Genomic DNA, 15,198 nt, shown 5'->3' on the forward strand with positions numbered 1-15,198 from the left:
TAAGAAGATAAGATGTGTTATTACCCTGAAATAAATATGATAATTTATTGCATTATCAACAAAAGAATAGGTAAAGTGATTTTGAGGTTTGAATCAGATTTTTATATCACAAACAATCAACTTCGAGTTGATTTTGTAGACACTAGGAAAAAAAACTACAATGTACTAGAAGTACTCAAAAGTGTTTGAGAAACTATTAACATTGTGTTTATGCATCATATATCTCCTTGCTGGAGATTTATGGAGAAATCGATATGTATCCAATTTCTCTCATGTAATGTGAGTTTAGTGATCTCCACTAATATAAATGCTAGGCATGTCCAAGAGATGATCATGCTACTCATTTACTGTGATATATTAATGGTCAAGTTGTTAATGACCATTGGTAGACATTTAAATGTTGATACATTAAATGATACTTCTATCAATGATTTGAACTTTATTCCCAAAGTGATGGGTGATGTTACATTATATATACTATTGACATTGGTTGTTCATGGTGAATATAATTATCACCACATGATGTAGAACTTTTGATAGTTTATGAGAAATTTCTATTTATCATGGATTGTCTTGATAGACATTGCATCCATGTCCAATGATTAATGATTCCACATCTTACCAACATAGTAGAAGCATGCAATAATCATGCATCATTTTTTTTTACTATGATAGTAAAATTTATTTTGGTAAACAACAAATATGCTCTAGAGGAATTATTTGAATATTAAGCTGATGCTTTTATGCCATATATGTGTGTGTCTATATCAAACTCCATATTTATGGGGTAGATCTCTCGGTAATGGAAGATATGCAATTTTTGCAGTCCATGCCATTACCTTGTGATTCATAATATATATTTTTTAAGGATATTCACATATTTTATTGGCAATATCATCACGTATTTTCAATGAGAATTTTGCAAGAAAAAAAAATGATTTGAATTGCAAAATAATTTTATTAGACCAAAATACCATGTTATGGAGAATGCTAGTGAAGGAAAACACATTGAGTGTGTCTCAAAATCCACATGAAAAAGATCTTGAATATAGGCAAAATATTATTTTGCTATAGCATTGCCTTGTCTGTACATCTAAATGCAAAATTATTTAATGAATATGCAATATATGACCTGAGGGCCACATATTGCTAGTCTAATAGCTTAAGCTTGGACAGACTTTTACATTTAGCCAGAGGGTTGTAAGAAAAATCAACTAAATAAATGAGACTAATCTCCATAATAAGTACAGAGTTATAAGGCGAGCTCTACGTTGTAAAGTCTCATAAGTCTGAGAACTTATATGTATTATAGGCAGAAATTTAACGACTAATTTGCATAGTACGTTTCAGCCTGAGAGTCAAACAGAGAAAGCATGAACTAATACGTAAATGCTATGAAGCTAGAGTGTCAAATTAAAAAAAAAATAACCGAAGGGATAAGGTTCCCGTCGTTTTCCTCCATTGCTGTGTGCATGAATCAATCGATTCTTTTGCTGATAGCTTCATACAGAGTCCATGATCGTTGTAGGTTCGTGTACGCCGGAGGACGCCGCCGGTTGAGCCGGCTCCCGAAGAGGCGCAGCGCTGCTGGGAGCCGTGGGCTCGGGCGCCGCCGTGCCTCCTGTCGTGGCCCGGCCGCGGCTGCGGTGGTCGCACCGCTCGTCAGGGTCTGTAGCTCCGCCGCCGAGCCGCAGGCTGGCTGTGGGCATCAATTGGAGTTGCCTCCGTGCCGGTAGGAGTCAGGACGAGAGGCGGGGCCGCGCGCTCCGCCACGCCGGTGAGGGCCGAGCCGAAGGCTGCCGGGTGCGCCCGCACCGGTGGCGCAACCGTGTGGTGCGCTGTCCGTTCGACGCCGTCTCTGCGTCCACCGCGAGGAGTCGGTCGAGGGCCGTTGTCACACGGAGAGCCGGCTGTTGGCCGTCGTCCCCTTCGCCGCGCGAAAGTAACCGCCACCGTCGCGTGCGCGCTGGCCGTTTTGCCGGAGTTGCGCGCCGAGGAGTGCTAGCCACGGCGTTGCAGGAGCCGCGACCTCGGGCGCCTCCCTGCTGCGGCCTCCGCCGCGGGACGCGAGGGAGTTTGTGCCTGCAACGCCCGTTTCGCCGACAACCAGTACTTTTCTTGGCCTGCCGCTCTTTGGAGAGCAAAGTGCGTGATAACGTTTTAGGAACTAATGATTGAGAGAATCAAGTGATGTTTCATTGATGATTGTTGGGGGTATATATACCCACCGAACAGACGCCAATAAGGCGGTTACAAAGGCACCTCTTCGGTATTACAGCGTTTGGACAAAACTAACTGCCTACTTAGCTTAGGACCTAAGCTAATCTTAATAACTGCCTAGTGAGCTTAATATCAAAGCTATCCTACTTCTAACAAAGACTATGGCGACTATGACGACGCTGAGGAGTGAGGCCTCGTGGACTACATCGACTGCCTGTGGCTGAGATGGAGTTACTTCGCATTTTATTATCCGCTTTGCTTTCTGGTTGTAATAAATGTCACAAGTCATTTCACTATGTGGCTCAAACTTTGTAATAATTATTACTCTTTGCACGTTCTGCAACGATATTCATTTCGTTGTGTCGTCAACTTGATCTTGGGATTGACGAGTAACACAGGGGGGGTCAGAATGTTAAGTTCCGGTTCTCACAATACGAATTGAAGGACAAGAATTTGGACTTAAAATGGAGAGTCCGAAAGACATCTATTTTTAACACAGTGCAAGTAGAATGCAAATGTCACAAAAATATGATATCTATTCATTCTACCTAAACCTAACAATAATAAACATCTAATTAACCAAACCTCCACAACAGTAGAAACACATTTTCCATCGAAACATTCGATCACGTCCCCAACTCGAATTCCACATCTTTCGGCAGGAGAGCCTGCTGACACCTGAGGTTGAATTGCAATAACTAATCCTTAGTCCAAACGATAAAACAAGCATAACTCAGGAAAGCAACAACAAACAGTATCTACCTCGTGAACAATAAGACCATCATTAATCTTATGCTCGATCAATATATCCTCAACTTGAACAGGGTTTAGAAGGCTGATGGCAGAAAATTTCAATCCAAGGTGGGGTCGCCGGATGCGCCTAACAAAAGAAACTTTAAATATAAAAGAACAGTATCTACCTCTAACAATAAGACCCTCATTAATCTAGCCTCACTTTTACATGATTTTTGCTATATGTGTTATTTAACAGAAATCTATTCAAACATACTCTCCGTAAACATATACGATGACAACCTAGAACACATCAAGGTTACGTCCCCAGCCTTACTCATACGTGATTTATTTCTAACTAAATATTTATGGATTCGAATATAAGAATTGTACAAATATGAACATGAATTGGATGGGAAAATAGAAGAAATAAAAGATAAAATAGACCAATCCAAATATAATTTTTGGAACTTACTCTACTTCTTAGAAAAAGAAATAAACAATAAAAACGAATTAGCTTGAGTAGAATAGAACTGAGAAGCAAAACATACCCGAAGTTTCTCCACAGATGAAAGCACTTGAGTAAAATTGAAGAAGGTATAAAAGACCCTTCTGGACAACTGTCAATCATTCCCACAACCTTCCCGTCTAAGTCAATGACAGGACCTCCGTTATCATACTACGACATTTGAATTGGTAATATTATTAGAAGTACCATTCGAATAAAGCACTAAAAATACAGTAGCTATAACTCGAGTGGAATGCATGTGTACCTCACGGTCTCGATGTGGACCTTCAATGCACATATGGTGATTCCGCTCATACACGTCTGGATTCGAATATTTCACTCTACCATGATGTATCACTAGTTTGACAGATTCATCTCTTCCAAGCTCAAAAATGTCTTGAGCACATTCCACTTTATCGATAAAATGGGGTAACTGAATAGATGGATGCATTTTAACCCTGAAGAAAGCAAGATTATAGTGCTTCTGGTGGTAGAGCAGGCGGCCCTTTGCAACGGCGCCACCCCGCAAGTGGACAGTAACCTGAAACAACAGTAGTAAGAGAATGGCTACCAATAAAGACCAACTGCTGATCATAACAATCCTTTCGACAATACTTGTAATGTTTTTTTAATGTTTCTAGACAATAACAACATAATCCATGCAATTTGCAACTAGCTATGATACGTGCCACCATAGTAGATAACTTGAGAGTTGAGACAGAACAAACCAAAGGTTATTAATAGATTATTACCTTGACATCAGAAGCATACTCATATTTGCATAACCAAGCATCCGGTGATGGGCGCTTTGTGCGAATCAGATGTGCAGTCGTCACAACTGTACCAATTCTCTTCTCGCTATCCAAATCAATCCAGAAACCAAAACACCATGCTAGCGGCTCACCATCTGCAATTTCACGCATATATTAGTAAGAAACATAAAGTTTCCACAAAAATAGCCAAATTAGATGAGATGGGATGTTATTATACCGAATGATGATGAAAGCCCAACAATAAATTGAGCAGCACGAAGCACTATCTTCTTCGAAGATTCACGGATGTGAAGAAGTGTTGGATCATTAACCAGGCAATTTGGAGGTGTAAGCTCACAAAGCATGGACATTTTCATCTGGCGTGCTACAAGAAGACCAACACACACAAAGTAAACACCAATATGCACACAAAAAATGCAGCATTGCAAGGATGATGCGTTGCGGTATTGAACTACAAATCTACATTGGACTTTCCAGGATATGCCTTATGCCCCCACATATGCCCGTCAAGATGTGGTCTCGGTGACACATGGAATGGAGTGGCATGCCATCAAACTCAACTTGGTGGAATCATAGTTCTTCAGTATTTTTTCTTTATCATTTTTTGTAAATATTGTAATGTAACCTAAAACAATGTCAATGAAGCCATATCCTGAAAAAAAAACTTGGTGGAATGAACATATCCTGAAATTTCTATGCTTTTTTGTAAATTTCGATTTTTGGACTTCAAAATGATCGGTAACACTATCTTCTGCTGGCTAGATGGTATATGATGAGTAAAGAAACTTCAAAATATGACGAAGATCGAGGGACTTGAATCACTAACCTATTTTCGCGTAGTACTCCTCTTGCATATCCCTATACTTGTCGGATATCGCGCTGTCCATGGGTTTGCTTATTTCAGTGCCATCAGGCATGTAAGGCTCCCGAAGCGGAGAGCTGACTGCCGAGGAGCAGGAGCCATCATCCTCATCCTCCCCCGTATTTCTCTTCTTCGACCTCTTCTCCAACCAATCCTGGCTACTTTTCCCTTTCTTGGAGGACCTCTCCGATGATACTCGCCGGCTGATCCCATCAAGCTTGGCCTTTTTCCTTTTCCCGCAGCCCTCTGATGGCAATCGCTCTCCGCTCCCATCAAGCTTGTTCCTTGCCGATTTGGATCGCGAAGATTGCTGCTGCTCGCGCCCCCTCGACCGGGTTGTCATCCCGAACATGGCCGCGGCGGTAGAAGTCCCACCCCTGTTCCGCTTCCTGCCGCGGCGGAGCTCCAATCTTTTTGAATAGGGAGCTCCAATCTTTTTGAATCGGGGACGGAGGCATCTTATGCAACCTCTATGAGTCCCAATCGCACTCCGGCGAGATCTCCTGGAAAGTGGCGCAACGGCGGCGCAACAGGATGTACGAGCGGTGCGAGGGAGGAGCGAAACAGAGGAGCACGATTCGGTGCTAGAGGAGAGCGATGCGGTGTGGGTTTGCACCGGACCAGGTGCGGCCTAGCTAAATACCACGGTCCACGTGGATAGAAACCATTATCAAAACACCTCTCATTGGCCTGTGGGGGTAATTTGCCTGGATTGTCGGGGGGGGGGGGGGGTCATATGGAGAACCAGTTAATACTTAGGGGTTCTCTTTCCCAAAGGGGTTTATGTGGACTTCTTTCACTTTTGGTCTAGGTCAAATTTTTAGAAATCTACTCCATCCGTTCGAAACTTGCTTGACATTTATCAATATTTAGATGTATCCAAACCGTGGGGTCCCCCCCCCCCCCCCCCCGTCCACCTCGAAAAAAAATATTTTGTATCCATGTAAATCAAGTCATCCCAGGCATTTATGATTTTACGGCAAGCTTTACCAAGAGCATTGAGACCTAATTGGTGACACCATCACTAAGGATTAAGGAAGGTCTTGGCTTCCTTCCTAAATGCTGTTCTGGTTCCACAAGAGGTGATAGAGCAGTGTGCCAGAGTGGGTCCTCATCCCAAAGGTAAAAACAATAGGGTGCCATGGTCAATGTGCACGCCGTGCATGGCTGGCTTGCAGATGGTCATTGTTGCCTGCTTGACCTTTGGAGGCAAAGAATGGACATGGGAGAGCGGGATTTTTTTCTTGATTATCTGACGCATTTTGGCGTATGCATATATATTGTACATACATGCTCCTATATTTTGGAGCCTAAATTATACTAACTCTGCCCATGGAGAATTTATATACCTAAAACATGGAACAACAATATGGATCATCTTTAAAATAAGAATTTGCTGAGAAAACTTGTATACCTCTTGCAACAAATTCACCATCTTCAGATACCTTCACGGTCAATCTTTTGATTCTTCGAAGATATCTACGCGGGAAGTATACCTGAATCTGTAAAGCCAACAAGACATATTTCTTATTGATAACATTGTGTTAATCACGATTTCATATAAAAATACAGACGTCGCAGATCAAGTAAATCACTATTAGAACATAAAAGTAAGCTTACCTCCACATCTAGATCAGAACTAAGGCCATCTCCGCTGTTCACCACTATGCTCAGCAACATGTTTTCTAACTGATTAACAGTAGAAAAAAATTAAAGAGAAGAATAGCATAACGCAATGCCCCCTCCATTTCAAAACAGATTTCATTTTAGAGTTGCACACAAGATTAAGTGTTAGTTGGCACAGGTACTAAATGTGAGCGAAATGTCAATATTTCCAGCAAATAGTATCAACAAAGCTTCAGGGGATGTTGACGTGCCTCTGCACAGAAAAACTAGTAGAGGAAGAGGTCCTGACTGGAATAGCTGAGAGGAGACCAGAGCAACAGGTACTTCCATATGTAGGCAAGCTGGCATCCAACAAAGATAGGATCATGAGACTGAAAGATGCAGATGGAATTTGGGTGGAGAGTGCAGAAACATCGGAACAAATGGCCTCAGATTTCTTCAAGGTGTTGTACACCAAAGACCCTGATGTCAACCCCAATCAGCTGCTAGCACTCTTTGAGCACAAAGTCACGCGGACGACAGTCTGATCTAATTTAAGGAATTGGGCCAGCAAGAGTGTACAACACATGCATCGTTGAATTTGTACAAGAAGTGCACAAGTCAGCTCCACAGCATCGGCAAGTGTTCTGTCCCCTATGGTGAAGATTGCCCAGATGTGACGCAACTAAAGAATAGAGATCAATCATACTTTGCCAGAGACCAACTCAAATTTCAAGGAGAAATATCTAGGGCTCCCGATTCTGAAGAACACATGAAAGGTAGCCAACTCTAGCCGATCAAGGATAAATTCACAAAATGACTGGAATTGATTTGAGAAGTACTTATTTGTATAGTGGAAAGAAATTTTTCTAGAAGTCAGTTGCTAAGGCCCTTATAACCTAAATTATGAGGTGTCTTCAAATGTCTGCAGATTTCTCTGATGATTACATGATGATAAGGAAGTTATGTGGGGAGACGAAGAGGGACACCACAAAGTTCATTGAATGTCGTGATAGAACATGATCAAACCTGAATGTTATGATGGCCTACATGAGTGAGGGGCTCCTGAAAAGAAATGTTATTTGAAGGAGAACCTAATAGACATGGTGTTTGCTACTGCCGCATCTCCAGCTTGGTGGGGAATAGAAGACGGATTTGCGCTTCTGAAGAAAGGCCAAATCAAGAAGATAAGGGGATGGGAAGAAGGTACAAATCATTCCTGATCACTGCATTCCACGAGAAAGTTGGTTTACTGTGTTGGGTTTGCACATTCAATCATGGCTATGTTGGCTTCACCAGCTGGCAAATCAGAAACCAAGCAACGGAACACTCCTCTGCACTGCTTGTTCCAGAGCATGAGGTGGAAGCGATCACCGATCAAGTTACCCACCTGAGATGTAGAAGATTTTATTGGTTGTAACTTTGAAAATTGCTTGCTTCTTAGTACAAAGTGTGTACAAGCTTTACTCTTAAGGAATTTCTGAACATCGCCAACAATGGAAGTGATAGATTAAGAGGGTACAGCAGCAGGAAGATATGGAGCACCATCTGGAACACGAAGGTAAAGCAGAATCCTTGCCTCACATATAGCCATCGACTGTCTAGCACCAGAGATAAAAATGGGCATGAACCCTGGAATTGGACAATCTTTAATATGTGTGGTCAAGGTCCAGAGACCCCAACATGCCACGGTTTGGTGCAACAAAGTCATGGACCCTTCTATCTGAATTACACAAAAAGTGTGGGATTTGCCTTCACAGGAAACCTTCAGGGAACTGCTGCTTGAATGGCTTACTATTCTCCTTGCAGTTGTCACTGAAGAAACGAGATGAAAAATCATAATGATGATTTGGAGGGCATGGGATCTGGGAAATGACATTATGCATGAGTGACAAAGGTTGATTCTCCTGGCCGTGTCCTCGATTGAAAAGAATCCATCCAGATTGTCAGAAATAAACAGCAGGGACACAAAAAGGGAAACAACCACTGTATGCGGTGGCAAGGTGGCAGGTGAAACAACAGACCGTGATCCGAGGGTCATGGACAAAACATGATTCGAGGTGGATTAAACTGAATACTGACAGATCCTTTGTTGAAGCTACAGGCAGGGAAGTGCGGGGATGGTTGCAAGAAATCATTGAGGAAATGTATGCTCTCAGTAGGGCAAAGGATTCAGTTGTGCGCATCCAGATGTAGCAGAGATTGTCGCGGTAGTTGTGCAGCTTCGACACCTGACCAAACTCTATGTAGGGTCGGTTGTCATTGAGACCGAGTCTGCTTCCTTCTGTTTCACGGAGCATTGCCCAGGAAAACAGTGCACCGATCATGATGATGTACTGCTAGCAGGAGACATAATCTGCTGCAGTTCTTCTCGGAGTGAAGAACTACCAAAGTTTAAAGAGAGAGCAACAGAGCTGCACAGGAACTAAGCAATTTTGCCAAAACACAAGGAGTCGATGCTTCTGCCAAGTGTGCCTAGAGTCGATGACCTCGGTTGTTTGTAACAAGTGTAATAGTAATGTTAATTTCGTCTGTTAAACTCTCATTTCCTTCAAAGAAAATCATTGTCCTTCTATGTAAAGTTTCCTTTTAATTAATTGGGAAGGTCAGGCATCAACAAGTGCTAATTAGCTCTTTTCTTGATGGCATCAGCGAAGGGCAAGATAGGAAAAAGTGACTTAAACTGAATACGTATTGAAGGACAAGAATTTGGAGTTAAAATGAAGAGTCTGAAATACATGTATTCTAAAATAGTGAGAGTAGAATGTAAATGTCACAAAAAAATGATATCTATTCATTCTACCTAAACCTAACAATAATAAACATCTAGTGCACCAAACCTCCACAACAGTAGAAACACATTTTCCATTGAAACATTCAACAACGTCCCCAAGTCGAATTCCACATCTTTCGGCAGGAGAGCCTGCTGACACCTGAGGTTGAATTGCAATAACTAATCCTTAGTACAAATGAGAAAACAAGCAAACTCAGGAAAGCGACAACAAACAGTATTTACCTCGTTAACAATAAGACCCTCATTAATCTTATGTTCAATCAATATATCCTCAACTTGAACAGGGTTTAGAAGGCTGATGGCAAAAAGTTTCAATCCAAGGTGTGGTCGACGGATGCGCCTATACAAAAGAAAATTTAAATATAGAAGAACAGTATCTAATCTTTTATATCTAAAGGGAGCCCCCCCTCCCCCCACTACCTTATTTCTCTCGACATGCAAGGTTTGGACCTAAGCAATTCTTCCACCTCAGCAAAAAAACTGCCACCATTTTCCACCGGAAATTGTCCACATTAATTTATATTTTATTTGTGCAACAACCCAATCGACAAGAAAATTAGTGACAAAACCCAGAGTACCCACGTATTCATTGCCGCCCAGTCTGTAACGGAAGAACTTCATGGGCGTGGATTACTAATCCTCCTCAGTGCGTTTTAATGTCCTCCACGTCTCTCTATCTTCCATCATATGCCTTGAGGAGATGCAGCCACTCCTCTTAATTTATACCCACGCCTCAGCATATCCCCTTTGCCTTTGCAGGTTAAGCTGCATGTTGCTTCCATTACCTCATAGCTATCCTCTCTGGCCAACCGCTCTTCTCTCAATCGCCGGCATCTGTATATAAGAAGAGGTGCTCAACTCCTGCTCCTTGACATCGCCGGTCTGGTGTATTGATTACATGTTGACACATTTGCCTTTCATACCCGCAACAAATATGTTCGGTGCCTGTGATCTGGAGGTATTATTTGCTTGCTGCTGATATGTTTGATGAGATGAAAATGAGGTCAAGAGGGTGCAGTGATATTTCTGGCATCTAAATTATATATGATTATTGATCAGAACTGAGAACTGAGAGGCATAGTCTTTTGTCTCTTCGTGGAAGTTATTTTTCTCTCAGTTTCTTCGGATAATCAGAACTGAGAACTGAGAGGCATAGTCTTTTGTCTCTTCGTGGAAGTGGTTTTTCTCTCAGTTCTTGGGATGATCTGTTGCATGAAAATGCGAAACGATGTGCGGCTATGAAACGATTGAATGTATTGTTCTTAAAAATAAATGATCTCGCTGCTGCCTCCTTATGAACCTCTATTCACCGAGTTTAAAGACTTCAGTCTTTAGCATGTCAAGATCACAAAATCACTTCAATCAACTTTTACGCGATGCCCTTTAAAAAGACTTAACTGACGCATCTAGCTGTCTGTTTTTTTACTTTTGGAAGTAAGTAGCTAGATAAGTTCAGTTTACTTATAACTCATTGATCTGAAATATTGATCCTTTACTTATAGGCTTATAGCATCTAAAATTTATTTTTTCCTGATCATGTGGATGATTGTTGTCTTCTCCGTCTTCATGTATCAATAAGCAAGTTGTTGTCGTCTACCGCTGTTAAGCGTTTGAGCTAGGGAGTGATTTAGTGCTGACAAGAAGGGTACCAGTCGATTCCCACCCTAACCAAATGTTTTTACTGTTGTTTCCTTTCTATCGATCCAAACACTGACAGTACAATCTAGAAAGAAAAACAAAATGATAGGATCAATATAGCATGTACAACTCATATTTTAAAAGACATAAGCTGATCCCACGATTTTTTGCATTCTCCTACACACCTACTCAACCTGATATCGTTAATGATGTTATACTTATGAAATGAGTATATAAATATTCAACAAACTCATACTATTTATGTGTTCCATGAACTCCAATGCTTATTTTACCTATATATATATTTCTTATTTGCTATTACAAAATTGACCGTGTTCAAATGTACCACAAAACATTTTGTTCTTCGAGTGGTGAGTAAATATGTTGGGGCACTCTTGAAATCTTAAAATCATGTTGTAGTGACCAGAAATACCTAATTAACATTTTCATTCACCAATTTCATAATAATACTCATTTATGTGTATCCAAAATTTTCCGCAGAAAAGCACGGGTATCATCTAGTTCTTTAACAATAAGACCCTCATTAATCTAGCCTCATTTTACATGATTTTTGCTATATGTGTTATTTAACAGAAATCTATGCAAACATACCCTCTGTAAACATATAAAATACTAAGATGACAACCTAGGACTCATCAAGGTTATGTTCCCAGCCTTACTTATACATGATCTTTTCTAAATAAATATTTATGGATTCAAATATAAGAATTGTACAAACATGAACATGAATTGGATGGGAAAAGAGAAGGAAAAAAAGATAAAACAGACCAATCCAAATATAATTTTTGTAACTTACTCTACTTTTTAGAACAAGAAATAAACAATAAGAACGAATTAGCTTGAGTAGAATAGAACTGAAAAGCAAAACATACCCAAAGTTTTTCCACAGATGAAAGCACTTGAGTAAAATTGAAGAAGGTATAAAAGACCCTTCTGGACAACTGTCGATCATTCCCACAACCTTCCCGTCTAAGTCAATGACAGGACCTCCGTTATCATACTACGACATTTGAATTGGTAATATTATTAGAAGTAGCATTCGAATAAAGCACTAAAAATACAGTAGCTATAACTCGAGTAGAATGTATGTGTACCTCACGGTCTCGATGTGGACCTTCAATGCACATATGGTGATTCCGCTCATACACGTCTGGATTCGAATATTTCACTCTACCATGATGTATCACTAGTTTGACAGATTCATCTCTTCCAAGCTCAAAAATGTCTTGAGCACATTCCACTTTATCGATAAAATGGGGTAACTGAATAGATTGATGCATTTTAACCCTGAAGAAAGCAAGATTACAGTGCTTCTGGTGGTAGAGCAGGCGGCCCTTTGCAACGGCGCCACCCCGCAAGTGGACAGTAACCTGAAACAACAGTAGTAAGAGAATGGCTACCAATAAAGACCAACTTCTGATCATAACAATCCTTTCGACAATACTTGTAATGTTTTTTTTAAATGTTTCTAGACAATAACAACATAATCCATGCAATTTGCAACTAGCTATGATACGTGCCACCATAGTAGATAACTTGAGAGTTGAGACAGAACAAACCAAAGGTTATTAATAGATTATTACCTTGACATCAGAAGCTTACTCATCTTTGCATAACCAAGCATCCGGTGATGGGCGCTTTGTGCGAATCAGATGTGCAGTCGTCACAACGGTACCAGTTCTCTTCTCGCTATCCAAACCAATCCAGAAACCAGAACACCATGCTACCGGCTCACCATCTGCAATTTCACGCATATATTAGTAAGAAACATAAAGTTTCCACAAAAATAGCCGAATTAGATGAGATGGGATGTTATTATACCGAATGATGATGAAAGCCCAACAATAAATTGAGCAGCACGAAGCACTATCTTCTTCGAAGATTCACGGATGTGAAGAAGTGTTGGATCATTAACCAGGCAATTTGGAGGTGTAAGCTCACAAAGCATGGGCATTTTCATCTGGCGTGCTACAAGAAGACCAACACACACAAAGTAAACACCAATATGCACACACAAAAAATGCAGCATTGCAAGGATGATGCATTGCGGTATTGCACTACAAATCTACATTGGACTTTCCAGGATATGCCTTATGCCCCCACATATGCCCGTCAAGATGTGGTCTCGGTGACACATGGAGTGGCATGCCATCAAATTCAACTTGGTGGAATCATAGTTCTTCAGTGTTTTTTTCTTTATCATTTTTTGTAAATATTGTAATGTAACCTAAAACAATGTCAATGAAGCCATATCCTGGAAAAAAAAGTTGGTGGAATGAACATATCCTAAAATTTCTAAGTTTTTTTTTTGTAAATTTCGATTTTTGGACTTCAAAATGATCAGTAACACTGTCTTCTGCTGGCTAGATGGTATACGATGACAAAAGAAACTTCAAAATATGACTGAAGATCGAGGGACTTGAATCGCTAACCTATTTTCGCGTAGTACTCCTCTTGCATATCCCTATACTTGTCGGATATCGCACTGTCGATGGGTTTGCTTATTTCAGTGCCATCAGGCATGTAAGGCTCGCGAAGCGGAGAGCTGACTGCCGAGGAGCGAGGAGCAGGAGCCATCATCCTCATCCTCCCCCCTATTTCTCTTCTTGGGCCTCTTCTCCAACATATCCCTATCCTGGTTACTTTTCCCTTTCTTGGAGGATCTCTCCGATGATACTCGCCGGCTGATCACATCAAGCTTGGCCTTTTTCCTTTCCCCGCAGCCCTCCAATGGCAATCACTCACCGCTCCCATCAAGCTTGTTCCTTGCCGATTTGGAGCGCAAAGATTTCTGCTGCTCGCGCCCCCTCGACCGGGTCGTCATCCCGAACATGGCCGCGGCGGTAGAAGTCCCACCCCTGTTCCGCTTCCTGCCGCGGCGGAGCTCCAATCTTTTTGAATAGGGAGCTCCAATCTTTTTGAATCGGGGACGGAGGCGGCGGATGCAACCTCTATGAGTCCCAATCGCACTCCGGCGAGATCTCCTGGAAAGTGGCGCAACGGCGGCGCAACAGGATGTACGAGCGGTGCGAGGAAGGAGCGAAACAGAGGAGCACGATTCGGTGCTAGAGGAGAGCGATGCGGTGTGGGTTTGCACCGGACCAGGTGCGGCCTAGCTAAATACCACGCTCCACGTGGACAGAAACCACTATCAAAACACCTCTCATTGGCCTGTGGGGGTAATTTGCCTGGATTGTCGGGGGGTCATATGGAGAACCAGTTAATAGTTAGGGTGCGTCTAGCGGGCACCCGCGTGCCCGTCGGTAGTCTCGGGCGGTCAGCAAATTTAGGAAAGTTCCTGCTCCACTCGTCTTCCAAAAAGATCTCATCCCCGCCGGAAATTACTCTCTCTGCTGCTCGACCGAACTCCACCCCACGCACGTGTTCCTCAACCGCCGCCGCCACACCAGCTGCTCCCGCGCCGGACCCTGCCGCCATGGGCATGCACATCGCCGCCCTCATCCCCGGAGCCTCCCTCCCGTGCCACCACCGTCTCCTGCTGCCAGTCACCGTGGAGCATCATTTGGCGACCACGATAGAATCCTCGCACGCCCTGCCCTCCGCGGTGACCGCGCCTAGGCCTGGAGCAGCAAGCGGAGCAGCAACACGCGGGGGAACGGGGTCAGGCCGGTGGGGATCTAGGAAAGAGGAGGTCGGCGGGGCTCCTCTGGTGAACGGGAGCGGCAGAGGAGACTTTTGGCAGCCGGAATCGACGATGGTAAATGTCTTGACTGGAAGCAAGAGAGAGAACCAGGAGGGGGATGCGGTGGGAGGAAGAAAGGAACAAGGAGAGAGAGGAGATCGACCCGCGGACACATATGCCATGCCGCTCCTTTCGACCCAACTCCCGCTCCAACACATGACCTCAGTTCTGGAGCGACCTCCCGGTGTGGCGCGCCCCTCTCCCTACCTTGAAGTTGCCTAAAATCCACATATAGGTGGGAAAAGTGTATTTGACTCATGGGCACTAGTGCTCCTGCTGTTTTAAAAAATTCGAAAATCATACGTATTTGTTTCAAAAAAAATCTGGACATAATAAATAACC

At 42.5% G+C, this 15,198-nt stretch overlaps 1 protein-coding gene and 1 long non-coding RNA gene across 2 annotated transcripts; both read right to left on the minus strand.

The window, feature by feature from the left end:
• Nucleotides 1-2,656: 2,656 nt before the first annotated feature.
• LOC127344544 (putative protease Do-like 14) lies at nt 2,657-5,493 on the minus strand. Its single transcript, XM_071828494.1, has 7 exons — nt 5,060-5,493; nt 4,451-4,597; nt 4,213-4,367; nt 3,726-4,001; nt 3,504-3,631; nt 2,983-3,100; nt 2,657-2,898 (listed from the first exon to the last, which is right to left on the minus strand). Exons 1-7 carry the CDS (start codon nt 5,445-5,447, stop codon nt 2,680-2,682), a joined length of 1,431 nt encoding a protein of 476 aa, XP_071684595.1. The 5' UTR covers nt 5,448-5,493; the 3' UTR covers nt 2,657-2,679.
• A 3,872-nt stretch (nt 5,494-9,365) lies between these two features.
• On the minus strand, nt 9,366-12,878 carry LOC139838596 (uncharacterized). The gene is made up of 5 exons (XR_011756033.1): nt 12,737-12,878; nt 12,248-12,523; nt 12,026-12,153; nt 9,717-9,834; nt 9,366-9,633 (listed from the first exon to the last, which is right to left on the minus strand). It is a non-coding gene; the product is annotated as an uncharacterized lncRNA (long non-coding RNA).
• Nucleotides 12,879-15,198: the final 2,320 nt, after the last annotated feature.

This window comes from Lolium perenne, chromosome 3 (genome assembly GCF_019359855.2).
Source record: "Lolium perenne isolate Kyuss_39 chromosome 3, Kyuss_2.0, whole genome shotgun sequence".
NCBI classification, from domain to species: Eukaryota; Viridiplantae; Streptophyta; class Magnoliopsida; order Poales; family Poaceae; genus Lolium; species Lolium perenne.

Excerpts from the sequence above, each read along its gene's own strand:
- LOC127344544 (XM_071828494.1), bottom strand. The coding sequence starts at position 5,447 with ATGTTCGGGATGACAACCCGGTCGAGGGGGCGCGAGCAGCAGCAATCT. Across the intron at positions 4,598-5,059 it reads GGAGTACTACGCGAAAATAG|CACGCCAGATGAAAATGTCC; the intron begins GTTAGTGATTCA and ends GTCTTCTTGTAG. Across the intron at positions 4,002-4,212 it reads AGTATGCTTCTGATGTCAAG|GTTACTGTCCACTTGCGGGG; the intron begins GTAATAATCTAT and ends CTGTTGTTTCAG.